The sequence below is a fragment of the Phyllostomus discolor genome, chromosome 12 (genome assembly GCF_004126475.2).
Source record: "Phyllostomus discolor isolate MPI-MPIP mPhyDis1 chromosome 12, mPhyDis1.pri.v3, whole genome shotgun sequence".
NCBI lineage: Eukaryota > Metazoa > Chordata > Mammalia > Chiroptera > Phyllostomidae > Phyllostomus > Phyllostomus discolor.
Genome location: NC_040914.2, coordinates 53512586 through 53527837, shown reverse-complemented (window position 1 = coordinate 53527837; position 15252 = coordinate 53512586). Strand labels below are relative to the sequence as shown.

General features: G+C 50.0%; 1 protein-coding gene across 2 annotated transcripts in view; it reads right to left on the bottom strand.

Annotated features, from left to right (window-relative positions):
* Nucleotides 1–15252, bottom strand: part of RSPRY1 (ring finger and SPRY domain containing 1) — a 41048-nt gene that overhangs the window by 6632 nt on the left and 19164 nt on the right. For both annotated transcript variants that reach the window (XM_028501937.2, XM_028501938.2), the window contains exons 6-13: nucleotides 14445–14503; nucleotides 12533–12599; nucleotides 11998–12129; nucleotides 10666–10781; nucleotides 9601–9744; nucleotides 4903–5014; nucleotides 2804–2906; nucleotides 2298–2450 (exon numbers count right to left, since the gene is read on the bottom strand). In XM_028501937.2, the coding sequence (XP_028357738.1) occupies nucleotides 2298–2450; nucleotides 2804–2906; nucleotides 4903–5014; nucleotides 9601–9744; nucleotides 10666–10781; nucleotides 11998–12129; nucleotides 12533–12599; nucleotides 14445–14503 (886 nt within the window). The remainder of the gene's footprint in view (nucleotides 1–2297; nucleotides 2451–2803; nucleotides 2907–4902; nucleotides 5015–9600; nucleotides 9745–10665; nucleotides 10782–11997; nucleotides 12130–12532; nucleotides 12600–14444; nucleotides 14504–15252) is intronic.

The following is a 15252-nucleotide window of genomic DNA, read 5'->3' as shown; positions in this document are numbered from 1 at the left end:
TGATCCAATTTAAACTGTAACACCATCATTCTGGAGGCTCTACTGAACAGACTTGAAGGGGGTCACAGCAGGAGCAGGAACAGGGAGACCAGCTGGATGGCAGGGCAAAAGTAATCCCAGGGAAATGGAGGCTGGAGCAGTGATGGGACCCGGGATGTAACCTGAAGACACAGCCCTCATAAGACTTGCTGCGGAACGGGATAGGGGAAGGGCAGAAAGAAAGCTGTCAAGGACACGCCAGGGTTATGGCCCGGGGACCTGGAGCGGTAACGGGGTTATTGGGGTGGGCGACTACTGGAGCTGAGAGTTGGATGGGTATGCAGTGCCTCACTGTGTTGTTATTCTTCTTTTCTTTTGTGTGTCCAGTTTTCCATTGTGAAAAGGTAAAGGAGGAGAAAACAAGAATGAATAAAAGGAGAGATACTAGAGACAGAGAACATGTGTAATATAGGATGGTCTACAAAATCCCAAGTAGCAACAGGGCCGCAATCTCCTCATCTGAAGCCAGGAAGGAACGCTATTCCGGTGAGCATGGAAGTATTCTTGAATGTGAAATTTTGGACACGGGCTGAAAACATTAACGGCACAGAAAACAGTCTCGGGCATGTTAGCACTGAAAGCCACAACCTGTAAGTAAGCCTGACTGGAGTGTACCAGCTCGAGGTTCGCATTAAGAAAGTCACTCAGTCAGCTCCGGACAACCCCTGCCCTGGCGTCGCTCTCGGAGACGACGACTCCGAGTCCAGTGCAGCCTGTAACTCTGCCGCCCTCCCCCCAGGCAGGCCGCTGACCCGATGCGGCACCAGGAGAGTGCCCAGAAGTTGCCCACAAAAGGAGACTCCCCCACAGTGGATGCCTGTTACCATCTGACTTTCGGAAAGTTCGATCCCGTGGGGCGGCTAACTAAGTGCCACAGCAGCTGTAACTTCAGCAAGCCTGCAGGGGACTCTCGGTGGACCGGTCGTGCCTTTCACGGTGTGTGCGGGAAGGCAGACTGATTTATGCGCTGCCATGCGAGAAGACGGGCTCCGTGAAAAAAGTGATGGGGCGTGGCAGGTGACAGAGCTGTCGCTTCGGACCTTCACCGAGAGGAAATCGGGTTCGGAATCTCTGTCAGGCTCCAAGACAAGTTAAAGGGAAGTTCTAGGAGTGACCTTTAGGTCCCTAAGCTGGGATGTGAGTGGCCCTTCTGTTTTCGGGCTATCTCTGGAGGTTCTGTGCTGCAGACAACGCTGCTGTCGCTGTGTGACCTTTTCTGGTTCATCCGGAAACTGCGGAGGCACGCTCAGGCCGCGGGGCACTGAGTCCGAGGGGAAGCGCAGCCCAGCTGCTGACGCACCTGCTGTCTGAGCCGACCCCGGGGCTAGGTTTACAGCCTTACGTCACAGGTGCCTTCCGGGGTGTAACAGCCCACCACGGGCCACGCCAGGGCCCGTGTGGTCGCCTCCACTGCCGGGAGAGACTCATCATTGACATAACACACGTGACATTGGTAACAGAATACTCTTCCTCACAAAGGCCCAGGAAGGTGCTCTGTTAAAAGATGATAAACTTGGGCTCATTGTGAAACAAGGTTCGACTTGAAGCGGTTACCAGGAAGTAGCTGGAGTCCTTCCCAGCCTAAGGGACAGACCACGAGCACTGCATGAGGAAGGAAGTGGGCATCCGTCCACTGAGACCGAGCCAACCACAGCTGCTGGCAAGGGAGGGCTGTGAAATCTCACCCAAGACGGCCACCGCTGTCCTAACGGCTGCGGAACGGCGCTGGCATCTGTACCTCGCAGTGAAACCCAACAAGCAGTCTGTTTCCACAGACCCAAGTCTGCTAAAAGATGCACTTAATTTCCCAATATTTAGGGTATACTGATATCAGGCGAAGTTAGTGTGCAGGGCTTTCTGGCGTGTGTGTGCACGTGTTCCACTGTCTGAGGTTCATGACCAATGTCGTTCAGCTCACAACCACCGTTTGGAAGTGTCTCCCTCTCTGGGGACCGCCGCGCTTAAACGGGCAGCGACGTCGCCTGTTACCTAACAGCCTGGTGGCGGTCCCGTGTGCAACCGCCTGGGTCAGGCGCTTCCGGGGAACAAAGCTCTTAATTTCTTCCAATTAACTTTATAACAATGGCATTTTTTATACTCTTCTGGGATGTGTTTTAGTAATTCGTATTTCCTGGGAAGTCACCATTTACTCAGCTTTTCAGATTATTTGTAGAAAGTTGGGAAAAAGCCTCTAGAAACTTGCAACCACTCACGGGACACGTGCGAAGGTCTGGGCACGGCGGGCGCAGGCCCCTTACCTTGGCAAAATGATTTTATCTTCAGCTGTCAGGAAGGCGTAGTCATTAAAAGTGCTAAATTTCATAGATGGTGGATATTTGAACGGTTTTGCTCCAAAATTGAACTCACACTGTTGATATGACATGAAACTTGCTGCGGCAAAGAATCCGGATCTACAGGGACAATGAACGCAGAGGTTAGGAAAGTCCACAAAGCGAAGCGGAGCTCGCACACAAAGCGGTTTTGAGAAGTCGGAGCGGGCCGTGCCCTAGCCGAGAGGGTGGCGGGCTGTGTGTCCCGACCTAGACAGACTGGGCCGCTCCATCCAGTCCCAGTAAGGGATGTCCTGCCCTTACTTTTCAGGTCCAAGTTCGGGGCAGCTTTAGGTATGATCGAATGGGTCCCCAAACTTGAAATAACATGGTTTCTCATCACAACTGACTATATAAGTGGACAAAGTCTTTTTTCTGGAGAAAAGTGCATTCCATGCATCTCCTCAAATTCTTTACTGGGAAAAGCTACTTACACAGTAGAGGAAAAGACTTGCTTTTCAGGAGGGAGTTGGTTGCCATTTAAAAAGAAGATCATTTGCTTTTCATTCAAGTCCAGCAGAAATCCTACCGTATCTCCTACAGGGTAGAGCAAAACACCGTTACGGTATGGGATTCTGCCACGTGTCTCAGGGCTCTGGTGTCGCTGCACTGAGCCTGCATTCGCGGTGGCCACGGAGTCAACACGCCCACCTTCCCCGCTCCTTCTGCACTGCTCTGAGCCCTACCCAACCAGTGCTTTCACGTAGCGCTAAGAAGAAAGTGCTGTCAATTACTCTAGGACAGGCCCAATTTCAAAGATGTTAAAAATGTGAAAAAAGATATGTGCATTTCGGGATCGGTGAAATTCAGTGGAATCAAAATCATGTGCTGTTTTGCCTCTTGGTTGAGATTTAAAACTCCCTAAGATAACAACTGCCCCAAAACCCGTTTTTAGCAGTGGCATTCATCTCCACACACGAAGCTTTTGCTTTTTAAATTGTTGAAGATGAACATGTGGAATTACACAGTGACGACACGGAAGATGGACACGCACTGCGGGTGGCGGGAGATCTGGCGTTTCGCAGTGAAAGGGTTTGAAAAGTGACATTCTTTACCCCCCTTGCAGGAGGGGTTTCACTTAAAGCATCTGTCCTGAGGAAGCCCAGCGTGGTTTATGGTACATTCTTATAGTAACGATTTAAAGAGGTTAAAATGTAACTGCCCAATCTTGAGGCACTGAATAATATAGTATAATTATATAATAGTATATTTACACCAAACTTTTAGTTTCTTAAAATAGATATCTGAATGGAGGAATTACAAGGGATTTTAGCTTCATTTTTCTTTTGTCCCCTATTTTCCAAATTTCTATAATAAACATATTACTTCGGTAATGCTTTTTTAAAATGATTTGAAAAACAAACTAGACAGTCTTTGTGGACAGCGCCCCATCTTATCCTCTGTTAAGTGAGGCCTCCAATTCCTTTAAGAACCTGCAAGCCATTCAAGTGGCCAGACTTACTCTGGTTTTACAGTTTTTTCCTTTCCCACACTATCAGTTTAGTTCATCAAGTGAAGCTGTCCCTGCTCTCTCAGCATGCCTGAAAATTCAGTTGACATTTATAATGCTGACTGGGGCAGGAAACAGAAGAGGGCTTGGAGAAGAGGCGGGCTATATCCCCTATCTAGCTCCAATGCTGGGAATAAAGTCTTCCCAGAGGCTCCACCCCCTACCATTTGACTGTGTGCCTTCAGAACCAGTGCGGGGTGGTAGGGGGGTGGGTGGGCACGACACCAGGAGGCCCCCTGAGAATACCACCCTCCGATGCAGTGGAGCTGTGGCAGGCAAAGCCTGTTTACGCTGAATTTAGCCAGGGGTGAAAAGACTCAATAACCTTAGATCCTCCGATCTAAGTGTTGAACAGACCAGCTGTGTGGCTCTAATTTTGCTGCTTTAATCTTTCATTAATAAATGTTTCCATGGCCTGGCACCTTGGATACTGCAAACTGGAGGGAACAAAAATTGAATGGGGTGAAAAAGATCATGCTGTTGCTAAGATACATCCCTGCAGAAAACCCTGGAGCCATGACTGAGTGCTCCGGCAGCCGGGGCATCCTGAGCCTGATGTCTGGGGAGGGGAGGCTGCACAGACGTGTTCGAGGACTGAAAAGCTCAAGGCATCTTTGGAGGCTGCACCGGAGGTGCCCACAGTGTGTCCACCGGATGGTGCCCGCTCCACAGCCATCCGGTCTCTGAAAACACCCTCACTGAACTGGCATCGCACTGTCAGTCTCCTCAAGACCTCTCCACAGCTGCTCTGATTCAAAACATACACCCAGAGAGGAAACCAGAATTCACGTCAACCTCACCAGGGCCACTCCCCACTAAATAAAGAATGTCAGACTCTGAGATGTTTTCGCTAAAGGAAGGGCTCCCCCAGAGAATCACTATTTACCTCCATGGCAGGGGATGTGACGGCTAACCAACCCTTTTCACATTGAGTATTCTTCCATTAAAACCTCTTAAGGCCCCACACAATAACCAGCGCCTTACAACCCAGTCGGTAAGCTCCTGGCGGAGGCGGATGGATACCTTCTTTCCAGCACGGGTGGAGGTGAGGCTTGCTTCTGGCGTTGTACCAAATCAGCTGCCGGCAGCCGTCGTAGGCGCAGGAGTACTCGTCGTCCCCGATGCCGTAGCCTTCCTGGGGGGACAGGGTCCAGGCGGTCAGCAGGGCGGCTGGGTTGTGGGAGAAGCCTGTCTTTTTTAACCATTAACCTGTGCCTTGAATTCTAAGGGGTTTTTTTGGTGAAGGGAGAGCCTGTGTTCTTGGGAGATACCAAAGTTCTGACCCAGAATCTGGTTCCAAGTGAATGGAGAATGACCTCAGCAACAAGTATCTGCCACGCCTCACATTTGTGAGTTCATCTAATCCTCACTAACCACCTTGAGGCTGGTGGCACGCGACTCCGTTTTAAGAGGAAATAAAGGCTCAGAGAGGTGAGCCAGCTTGCCCACCCACACATTACTAAGAGTCCAGTTTGGACCTTGGAGTCTTCTGATTCCAAGGACGGTGAGCGGTCCACTTCACTGGGGCTGGGTGGACACCCTTCAAGGGATGGACTTTAAAACCCCCACACGCTCACAGGTTTCAAGACTGGAGACAAGACAAAGGTTACAGTGGACAATCAGCTAGTAGCTACTCTGAGACCAGCTCAGTTTGAGCGGCATACAGGCCCTCGGAGCCCTCTTTTATTATGTATTGCCTTTTAATTATTCCACAATTATTTTGTTAAAAAAAAAAAGGTGGATGGAATCTTAAGTCATTCTGAGTGACTGTAAAAACAGAGGAGGCAGCACATCAGACATCTGTCATCTCCAAGGATCAAGGGTGAAGGATTCTTATGGAGAAAGACATTGAAACTGTGGGCCAAACCCAGGGAAGATTTCAGGCCCCCGTGATGGTCTGCTTATTCCGTGAGATAAACAATGCAGTGAGGACACGGGCTGGAAAAAGGCTCTAACACACTCCATGACAAGTGCACTATGTGACATAGTGGATTCTTGGACACAATCTACTGAGTTTGAATGCGTGTCCTCCCAAGTGAGACTTCTGGATCAGCTGCTCTGGATGCACTGCTCAGACTGCTGAAGAGGTAAACGAACCTGCATCTAAACTGCCTTCAGGCAGGGGAGAAATTCCCCTGGAAAGAACCCCTTGCTGTCCATCCCTTTTAGAGCCTGAACAAGTAAGTAAAGAACCTACTTTTTATTTTATGGGTGTTGGGAAGTAGGCAAAGGGCAAGCAATTCTTTTCTAAACTTTCTAATGTCCCACAAGTCACAACAGGACACCTGAAAGAAATCCCCAGGAGACTGCTAGCCACCAGGACTTGTGAAGAGGGGACTTCACCATGTAGTGTCTCCAGGCCTGGGTGAACTTCCCACCCGAGTGGCACTGGGACAAAGCGGGAGCTCAAGCAGTTTGTACCACAGAACAGCTTCTACAGGCTGAGAAGCGGCGCCCCTGCCAAGCAGAGATGCACTCTGACACTGCCCTTGAGCCTGCGTCTCAGAGAGCAATCTCGGTGGACCACACCCCCCCACCCCCGACAAAAACCTTCCCAGCAGGACTAACCGTGGCTGAGACAAGTAAGTGAGAGAACAGGGCAGCTAGCTTGGTACTTGGGGTGACACATTTTGATCTGCCTGTTTCTGGTCATGTATTTTAGTACTAGAAACATTACTTAAAAACAAAAAACAAAACAAAAGAAAGTTTATCCACAGCTTCTTGTTCAGGGAAGGTTTTGAACCCTCCCACACCTGGTGGACACTGTCCTTTTCCTGCGCTGCCCAGCATCCCAACCCCTTCCTGTTACGGGAATGTAATGAAGACACAGGGTCCGCCTCCTGCTCTGGAGGCAGCGGGGTCAGATGTGACCTGGGCCTGGCCACCCGGACCCGCCCATCAGACCCCCGGCGTGGGGAGAGGGACCCGGGGCGGAGGGGTGGCTCTGAATGATTTGTTGCGGCAGCCCTGGCACCGTGGCCCTGGAAACACGGATTCTTTTAACTCTGTCTCTCAGCCCTGGAGCCTGTCTGTCTAGTTCCCAAGGCCCTCAAGGGTCTGGGAGACCCGACTGGCTTCCGAGTCATTCGTCTTCGGTTGAGGACAACGGGGTCAGCTTCTCCGAGGCAGAGCGTTCCCTGGGTTACCCTGACCAGGGTCTGACTTCTTCAGCACTTGGAAATGAGGCGACCTTGGGCAAGCTTCTAAATTAGTTTCCCCCAACTTTATTCTCATCTTTAAATAGGAGAATGCCACCTTCCTCAACTCTCTGAAGATTAGAGGCGAGTATATGAAAAACTGGCCATAAGGTAAACACTCGTGAAGCGGCAAAAGATATTTCTGACAAGTCAAGATGCTCCCTTGGGAACTTACTACTCCAACCCCCTCCCTAAAGATACAAAACAACAAAACAAACTGGTCTGTAGGGGCCTGACCACGAATTATCCTTAAGTTTCTTATTTAAATGGTGGATCTCCAAGCTCAACACTTTGATCATCCTTTCAAAACTGAAGCCCAAGCAGTAAGAGCTAAAATAAAAAGGCATTGTGGACCAACTTCAAATTTAGAAACTGGGTGTATGCTAGGAACGACTTCTTCCATAAAACCACACCCTGTCTGCACAAGCAAGGAGTCTGAATCACCAGAACAATGTCCATTTGAATCAAAGTTGTAAGAATGACAACATCATTAATATTGTACTTTTGGGAAAAGATATAATCAGGCTTTATCAGTTTCTAGCAGGGGATTGACCAGTACTTGGAACACAGGAAAATGTGTCGTTTTTGTTTTTTAAAGAAAGAAATTAACAGTCTACCAAGCAGTCTGGAAGGTAGGGAAGCCGTATTTTAAGCCTCTTAACTTGAGGAGCCAAAGTTTCTGCAACCGCATGGCAGAAGTGAATTTCATCCATTAGATAAAATGACCGGGCTTCAGCGATGGTTTAGAGAGAGATCTGCAACATTCCGTCGCAGGTGCCCTACACCTAGGCCTCCAGTGCGCTTGCCGCCGCATCAGGAGAGATGGATTTTATATCAAAGCTTCCTCCCTAGAGGAATCCACATTTCTCCTAATTCTTGAGTAACTTTTTCTGGGATGAGGAGATTAGACAATTCTCTGAGATGCTCCCTATTTCAAATGCAAAGAAAAGAACTACTGTAGAACAGGAAGGCAACTGATTCTGGTCCTGGTTTATGTCCTGCTCTCAGTTTTCTCATCTGTGAAATGGGAATTGGGAGAATCAGATGACAGACTCTAAAATGAAGGTGCTCTGGAAATTAAGATTTTTTTTTAATCTTCACCTGAGTTTTTCATTGCCTTGGGAGGGAGAGGGTGAGAGAGAGGGGGGAACATCAGTGTGAGGGAGAAATATCAATTGGTCACTTTCTCATATGCACCTGGACTGGGGACTGAACCTGCAACCTGGGTATGTGCCCTGCCTGGGAATTGAACCTGTGACCTTTTGGTCTATGGGATGATGCTCTGACCAACTGAGTCACACCAGCCAGGCCTAGATTTTTTTTTCTTAGTCCTAAAAAATCATCTTTAGGACATCATTTGGGGCAGGCTCTCAGTGTAATGGATACTATCTGCTCTAAATCAGTTGCCAGGTTGGGAACTAAGAGACTGACTAGCATTGTTCTCTGGCCCCACTTACTTCTGCCTACAAGGTGCTCCACAGAGGCCTCAAGCTTCCAGGGCTGAATGAGGTCCAGTTGACAAGGAGGTCCCGCGTCAGGGAAGGTTCCCGACAAAAGTGACGGCACACTGGGGCCCGGTTCTCCCTGCCGGCCGAGAGTCTGGGCCTGTGACCAGTGCACTGGCCTCCTCCCTCCAACCTGCCTCGCTCCAGCAAGGAGGTTAGCAAGATGCACAAGTGATTCTGGGAGCCTCCCTGAAAGGGCCCGTTTTGCACTGTGCTCATAGCGGGCAACCTTAGTTTGGTTTCGTTGGGTCACTTCTAGAACCCGTCCCGGGGCCTTACATTTGGGATGGGAACTTGTTTAGGTTAACAAAATAATCCAAGGGGCTCTTCCCAGCTCAAAGGGTAAAAATCACAAATCCCCAAAATATTCCTGATCAAACCGGCTTAACTCCAAACAGCTTATAATTTGGGTAACAGGAGCAAGCCGATGAGACTGGGCCTGGGGAGGGTACAACATCCGCGGGGAAGGGAAGAGCCCCAGCCCCTCACACTCAGGTGGTGGCGGCCCAGCCCAGCCTGCTCTGCTGGGCTCAGCTTCCCTTCCGTACTACCGCCGTCCGCAGTGACAGGTAAACACTGAATACTGAAAACAATGTGCCCAGTAGTTACAAGGTGAGTCAAGTAAGAGAAGCCTACACTTCGTCTTTAATGGAGGGAAGAAAATCTGACATAGTCCTTAAAGCCTAAACGTAAGTTAAAAAAAATTATCACCGGTACCCACGTAAAAACCTGAGCCAACGACGTGGCTGGGGCCAGAGCAGAGCGGACCAAGGGCACAGCCAGCCTCTAGGTGGAAAATCACCACGAACTTAAAACGCAAGAGAGAAAAAGCTGAGGGGCAGTTCCACTTGTCTTTCTCCCTCTGAATCAGTTCCGGAAGCCACTGTGAGGGGTTTGGCACCACGTGGTTCAGCCCGAGAAACAATTGTTGCGCAAACCTACCCGAAGAATCAGTATCCTCCACCCACTCAGCCAAAACCGCAGCCCCGCCCAGGGGCACAGTTCTCGGGGGTACTCACGTGATTGAGAAACTTGCTGTCGCGCGTCGCCCAGCCGATCTGCATGACGCCAGAAGTGACCACGGTGACTTCGTAGTACCACACCCCGGCGTCCACACAAAAGGTGCACCGCACACTTTCAAAAGAGGAGGCATCACAGCGAGCCTGGCAAAACCAGAGGGCGTGACAGTTCACCATCAATGCCCGAAGACCGCCAGGGGAAACCGACCGCTCGGGAGGCTGACCGCGCCTTTTCCTTATGGAGACCGCTGGCGGTCTGCTCAGCGCACCCGCAGTGGCAGGAGTGCAACGCTGAACGAAGCACCCGCCACAGTACACTGTCCTTTCCTGGGAACTCTACCAGGGTGCGAAGGCCTTAAAGATGGCTGCAGTAGCCATCAGTGAAGGCTCCTGACTTCATGTCTGAATACTTCCAGAGCTTATGCAGAGCAATGCATAAACATTGCCTTGACCTGTCCTTGGTGTTGGTGGCGGGAAAGGAGGGTATTTGAGGGTAGAAGATGCGGTACCTAAAAATAACTGAAAGCAGAGAAGTACATAGAATGCTTGGTAATACGTAAGACCAAAAAGCTGTTTGCAGCCGCTCTTCGAACAGCCCTCTAATCCTGATGTGTCCAGTGCCTTACGGCACCTTCCCGCACAGAAGCGGCTCTCTCACCGGCCTTCCCCGCAAAACCAGAAGCATTTCCAGTGTGCAGAAAGGAGGGGAAGCGCTGGTCCAAATACAATTGGCCATGCAGGGATTTTAAAAAGAAGGGGCTCTTTTAGGAACACTAGTCTTTTTACCTTTAGCTGAATAAAATGGCAGAGATTAAAAATAGACACATTTAACCTAGTCAATAAATATTCTAGTGCTGCTTATATGTACAGCACCGTGTGGGATACAGGAGGAAAGGATGCCCCCAGCCTGTCTCCTGCCTCTTGTCCCTCTAACCACTCTTCGAGTAGGAAACACACTTCCATCTCCTCTGCAGGAAACTGCCTTTGTTCAGAACCGGGGCATGAGAACGAGAACAAGATTCCCTCCCATGCCCACCTCTAACGGTCCATCTGCAGGAGCTTTACCTCCAAGCCATGGGGTGAGATCTTCAGGTACTCGCTGACATCATTGCTGTTCAGCATGGCCCTAATGTTCTTCAAGTCCACTTTCTCGTAGGTCAGCTGTCTACCTTCTTTCAAAACTGCAAAAGGGAAAATGGTCACGTCTCTAAGGCAGGCTGCTGTGGGGAGGAAGTCAGTGTTATGGCCAAATGCCACTCTTGTTCAGAAGTGCAGGCACTCATAAATGGCGGAGCTGGTGGCGAGACTTATAACCCTGGCATTGTGGCTGCAGGACCACGTGAGTCAAGCAAACACCAGGAAAGACGGCATTGCCGGGTCTGTGCTTTCGCTCCCTGCAGCCACCACAGGTGGGACTCAGCGAATCTGTGGGTTCTGTTCCAGACCATGGCACGAAGGGAGCATCGCAATAAAGCCGGCCACACGGAGTATTAGGTTCCCTAGTGCGTATAAAATTTATGTTTATACTATACTATAGTCCACTAAGTGTACAACAGTATTATGTCTAAAAAAACAATGTATATACCTTCATTAAAAAATACTTAATTGCTAAAAAAAAATGCTAACCATCATCTGAGTCTTCAGTGAGTTGTAATCTTTTTTTGCTGGCATCACCTCCAATTTGCAAAAAATGCAATTCTCCGCGAAACGCAATAAAGCAAAAATGCAATCAAAGGAGGTCTGCCTGAGTTTTGCATGCAACAATCTGAATTGTGCTTTTTCAGAGTTATTCTTTAACTGGCAGGACATGGGCGGTGCACCCAGCCAGACCCACAATGCTGCAGCAGCAGCAGCTGGGGTCACGTGTCCAACGGTGCCCCAGCACAGTGCTCACTGTGAATGAACCGGGAGTGAGGACACAGGGTGGAACGGTTTTATCGTAGTAGCTCTCGGAGGAGAAAGTCAGGAGCAACCCCTGTTGTGCAGGTCAGACATAACTGGAGTTCCAAAGAGCAAAGTTGGGATGGGAAGAATAAAGAGAGGGAATTCCAAGAGAGGGAATGGGCCCAGAGGCAGGCACAATGGGGACCTCGCTGTAGAGCAGGAGGAGACAGTGGTATTGGGCATAGCTGATTGCACAGGGCCATCTGATTAACAGCCTTAAAGCAGCAAGAGACAAGGCAGCAGTAAGTTTCTGAATGGGAGAGTGCTGGAATCAGAAGCATTCCATGTAATTCTTGTCCGAAGGGCCCACAGAATGCTCTGGTGCGAGAGTACGGCCACCGCGCCAACCCAGCACACAGAGGACCTCCGAGGAAGGAGCCCCGCTCACAGCTGCACACTGGAGACCAGTGACCCTGCACCAGAAGCGGGCTGGGGGTGGAAACGACGACTCACAGAGATTGTCCAAGCTCCACTGGGCACAAAAGCCGACCTGACGCTTCAGGTACTCAGGATCGTCGGCCCAGGACTCCAGCGTGACGAGCCGGTCACTAATACTGGATTCGGAGATGGTCAACTTGTTTTCACCTGTTTGCAAAGACAGACCCCGGGTGAGCCCTGAAAAGGTCAGATGATTTGCTGGGCAGGTCAGTGGTGGCAAGCAGTGAGGAGAGGTAACTGGAGAACTTGGAAACTAGAATACTGACACAGCACAAGAGCTCTGAAATTTTCTAGAAAGTAGCAACCTCTCACTAAATTTTTAGCTATAAAAAGGGGGTAATCACTGTTACCAAGTTTGGGCTCCCAGGTGAGAAAACTCTCGCCTTTGTCCCTGTTACATCTCGCTGGCCTCGAGGCGCCTGCACAGACGGAGACAGGACGCACGTGCGTCTGGTGGGGCTCCCACAGCAAACCCGCCAGTAACCGAGGGAAACGAGACTTTTAACACCCGACATGTAAGATCATTAGTGCAAGGAGTCACTATACCTACTTGTCTGTGCAAACTTTTCCAGTGCGATAAGTGCAAAAAGCATGACTGTGGGGTGGGCCTGTAGCTTCTGTAAGACAACAAAAGATAAAAAAAAACAAAACATAAAGACATCGTTCCCCTGCAGAGGAGGCAAGTTACCGACTTCCTCTTCTTCCCCGGTGTGTGCTAGATTTTTGTGGGAGCAGTCAGAAAAGTTTTCCTCATTCGAGTCCTCGATTATCCATTTGCTAATATTGTTAGTAACGAAAAACCGAGGTCGAGTCTCTTCAAGTCTTACATTATTTTCTTGAGTTTACTGAGTTCACTTAGATTCGGAAACCTCAAAAGTATGTGGTTAAGTGCACTGCTATTTTACTCAGTAACATTTATGTTAGGGCTTCATTAAATAAAATAATGCTGATTCTTACATTCATTTAAGCAAGCCGAAGAGAAACAGAATTGTAGCAAAAAATGACTTTTTATTCAGCACCCTAAAAGGAATAATTCATCACTGCCATGTTCTAATAATGCAATTCACAACTGATGGCTTAGTCTTCCCTCTGCTCTCTGAAAGGAACCCCGAGATGCTGATGGCGGGTGGGAGAGAGCAGTAAGTGCGCTCTTTAGTTACATTCCAGTGCCCGTCACGTGCGCTCACACGGAGAGAAAGGCCTGCCTGCCCAGCACCGCGTCTGTCTCACAGCCATCCTCTCGCACAGCTGCGTGCGGAGTCTGCAGAGGGGCGCCCGTCAGTTCTGCTCACTCCCTGGAGCCCGAGTAGGTTCTGCACAGCTCATAGGACCACCGAACCCCCACTGCAAAGCCCGTCCCCAGCTTCTCGCCCTATCCATTCGCAATCCCACTGTCTGGCTTTCCAAGCCCTGGGCCCTCCCCTCTGGCAAACACGTCCTCATGTCTCGGAACGCTACCTTCTGATCAGACGATTCCTTCTACGTAATATGCCAGGAGCATGCTCGTGTTTATCTCTGGGCTTCTGCCAGGGATGTGCCCTCAGCCCAGAACTCCTCCCTGTGTGACCATCAAACAGTCCCCTATGGCGTGACCCAGCTGAGGCCCCACCCTCACCAGGACAGTCCATCCCAGGACTCGCCCAGCCCGCACCTCCGGCCCCCAGTCGCCTTCTCAGAACTCCCGCAGCTCTTCGTCTGAAGGAAGCGATTTTGCCCTTGATCACACCCTGCCGTAAAATGAAGGCTCACTGTACTGTCTGGGTGGCCTTGTTCCCTCAACTCAACTTCTCGAGTACAAAATCACTGGTCCCCAGAGTGGCTTCCTAACAGCGTTAGGTGCTTTAAGTACGTATCAGGTATCACGTAGGTACTGAAATAGAAGGTCTTTCGGATTCTGCAGAAGGCCAGTGCTCCCTAGGCCTGCGAACACAACTTAAAAACCACAGACCAGTCCAGAGTGCAGTCCAGCAGTGGGAGACCCGACGGCAGAGCCACGGCAGCCGCGAGCTTCCCCGACAACCCAGCAAACCCTCAACAGCGCCAGTTTAAGAGCAGTAGGGATGGGGGAGGGAAGGAGGGAGGGAGATTTATATACACTAGAAATCTGACCTGACGGCTTCCTGGCTTGGGAGGCCATGTAGTTTTGTCCCCACTGGGGGGGTCCCTACTACCACTTGGCAGACCCCAAGGACACACACACACGAGTCAGTCACAGCCGCTATCTTATAACTAAATTCAAAACCGGGCTGCTATTGCAACCCAGCTGCTATTGCTCGTCATAAACTGCCACCCCACCCTCATTTTTTTCCTAACATAGGAGGGAAAAAACACTCAGGGAACACCTGCAAATAAAATTTGTAACCGATTCCGTCCTCTGTGCCAACGGCGAGGCTGGCAGTTTGAGAAAAACGCACAGTTGGAAACAACTAAGCATGGATAACTGGCTTTGATGGCCCACTTACCAGACACTGCAGCAGATACTCCAGTATTCCTGGGCTCAGTAAACCTATGCTGGCGGGACCTAGACAGACGCAACAAACGCCGGATATAATTAAATGCGCCGGGTGATTTGCAATCAGGAGCTAATACCACTGAAACTGTTTGAGTAGGACTCTCACGAAGCACTCTCCTGCACACTATCTTATCCGAGCCTCCTGCTCTGAGGTGGGGACTAGTACTGTCCTCGTGTCACAGGTGAGCAACCGAGCCCCCGAGTGAGGTGACTTACTCCGGGGCAAGGGGTGGGGGGCGGCACATGGCAGAGTGTGAACCAGCACCCAGCTGTTCTGATTGCCCATCCACCGTTCCTTCCACCACGCACGACGTAACTAGCTGAGCTGTCCAGCTGCACTTAATGCTAGCTTTTCCAAAGGGGGTTCTATTCGTAAACAAGTTAATGATCTGCTTCTCTTCTCCGTAACTGCTCCGATTTAAAATCCCCGTTCCCCTTCCCTCCACCTTTGTCTCCATTACCTAAACTTTATAACATGCATGTATATATGTATGTTACATACGTACACATATAATCTTTCTTATACTGAGTTCAGCCTTTTCTCCTATTTTTAATTTTAAAGCCAATAAACACATTTTCTTTTAAATTTCCCTCTGAAAATCCTCAAAGCTTAATTAGACTGCATTGTCCTCTGTGGCTTCTGAGTTATCCCTGTCCCTTAATTTTGGGGGGCTGGGGGAGCCTGGACCTGCTTCCGGTGCAGTCCTTCCCTGATGTGGAGCAGCCCGAGCCCTCCCTCGCTGGGGCTCCCCGGAGCT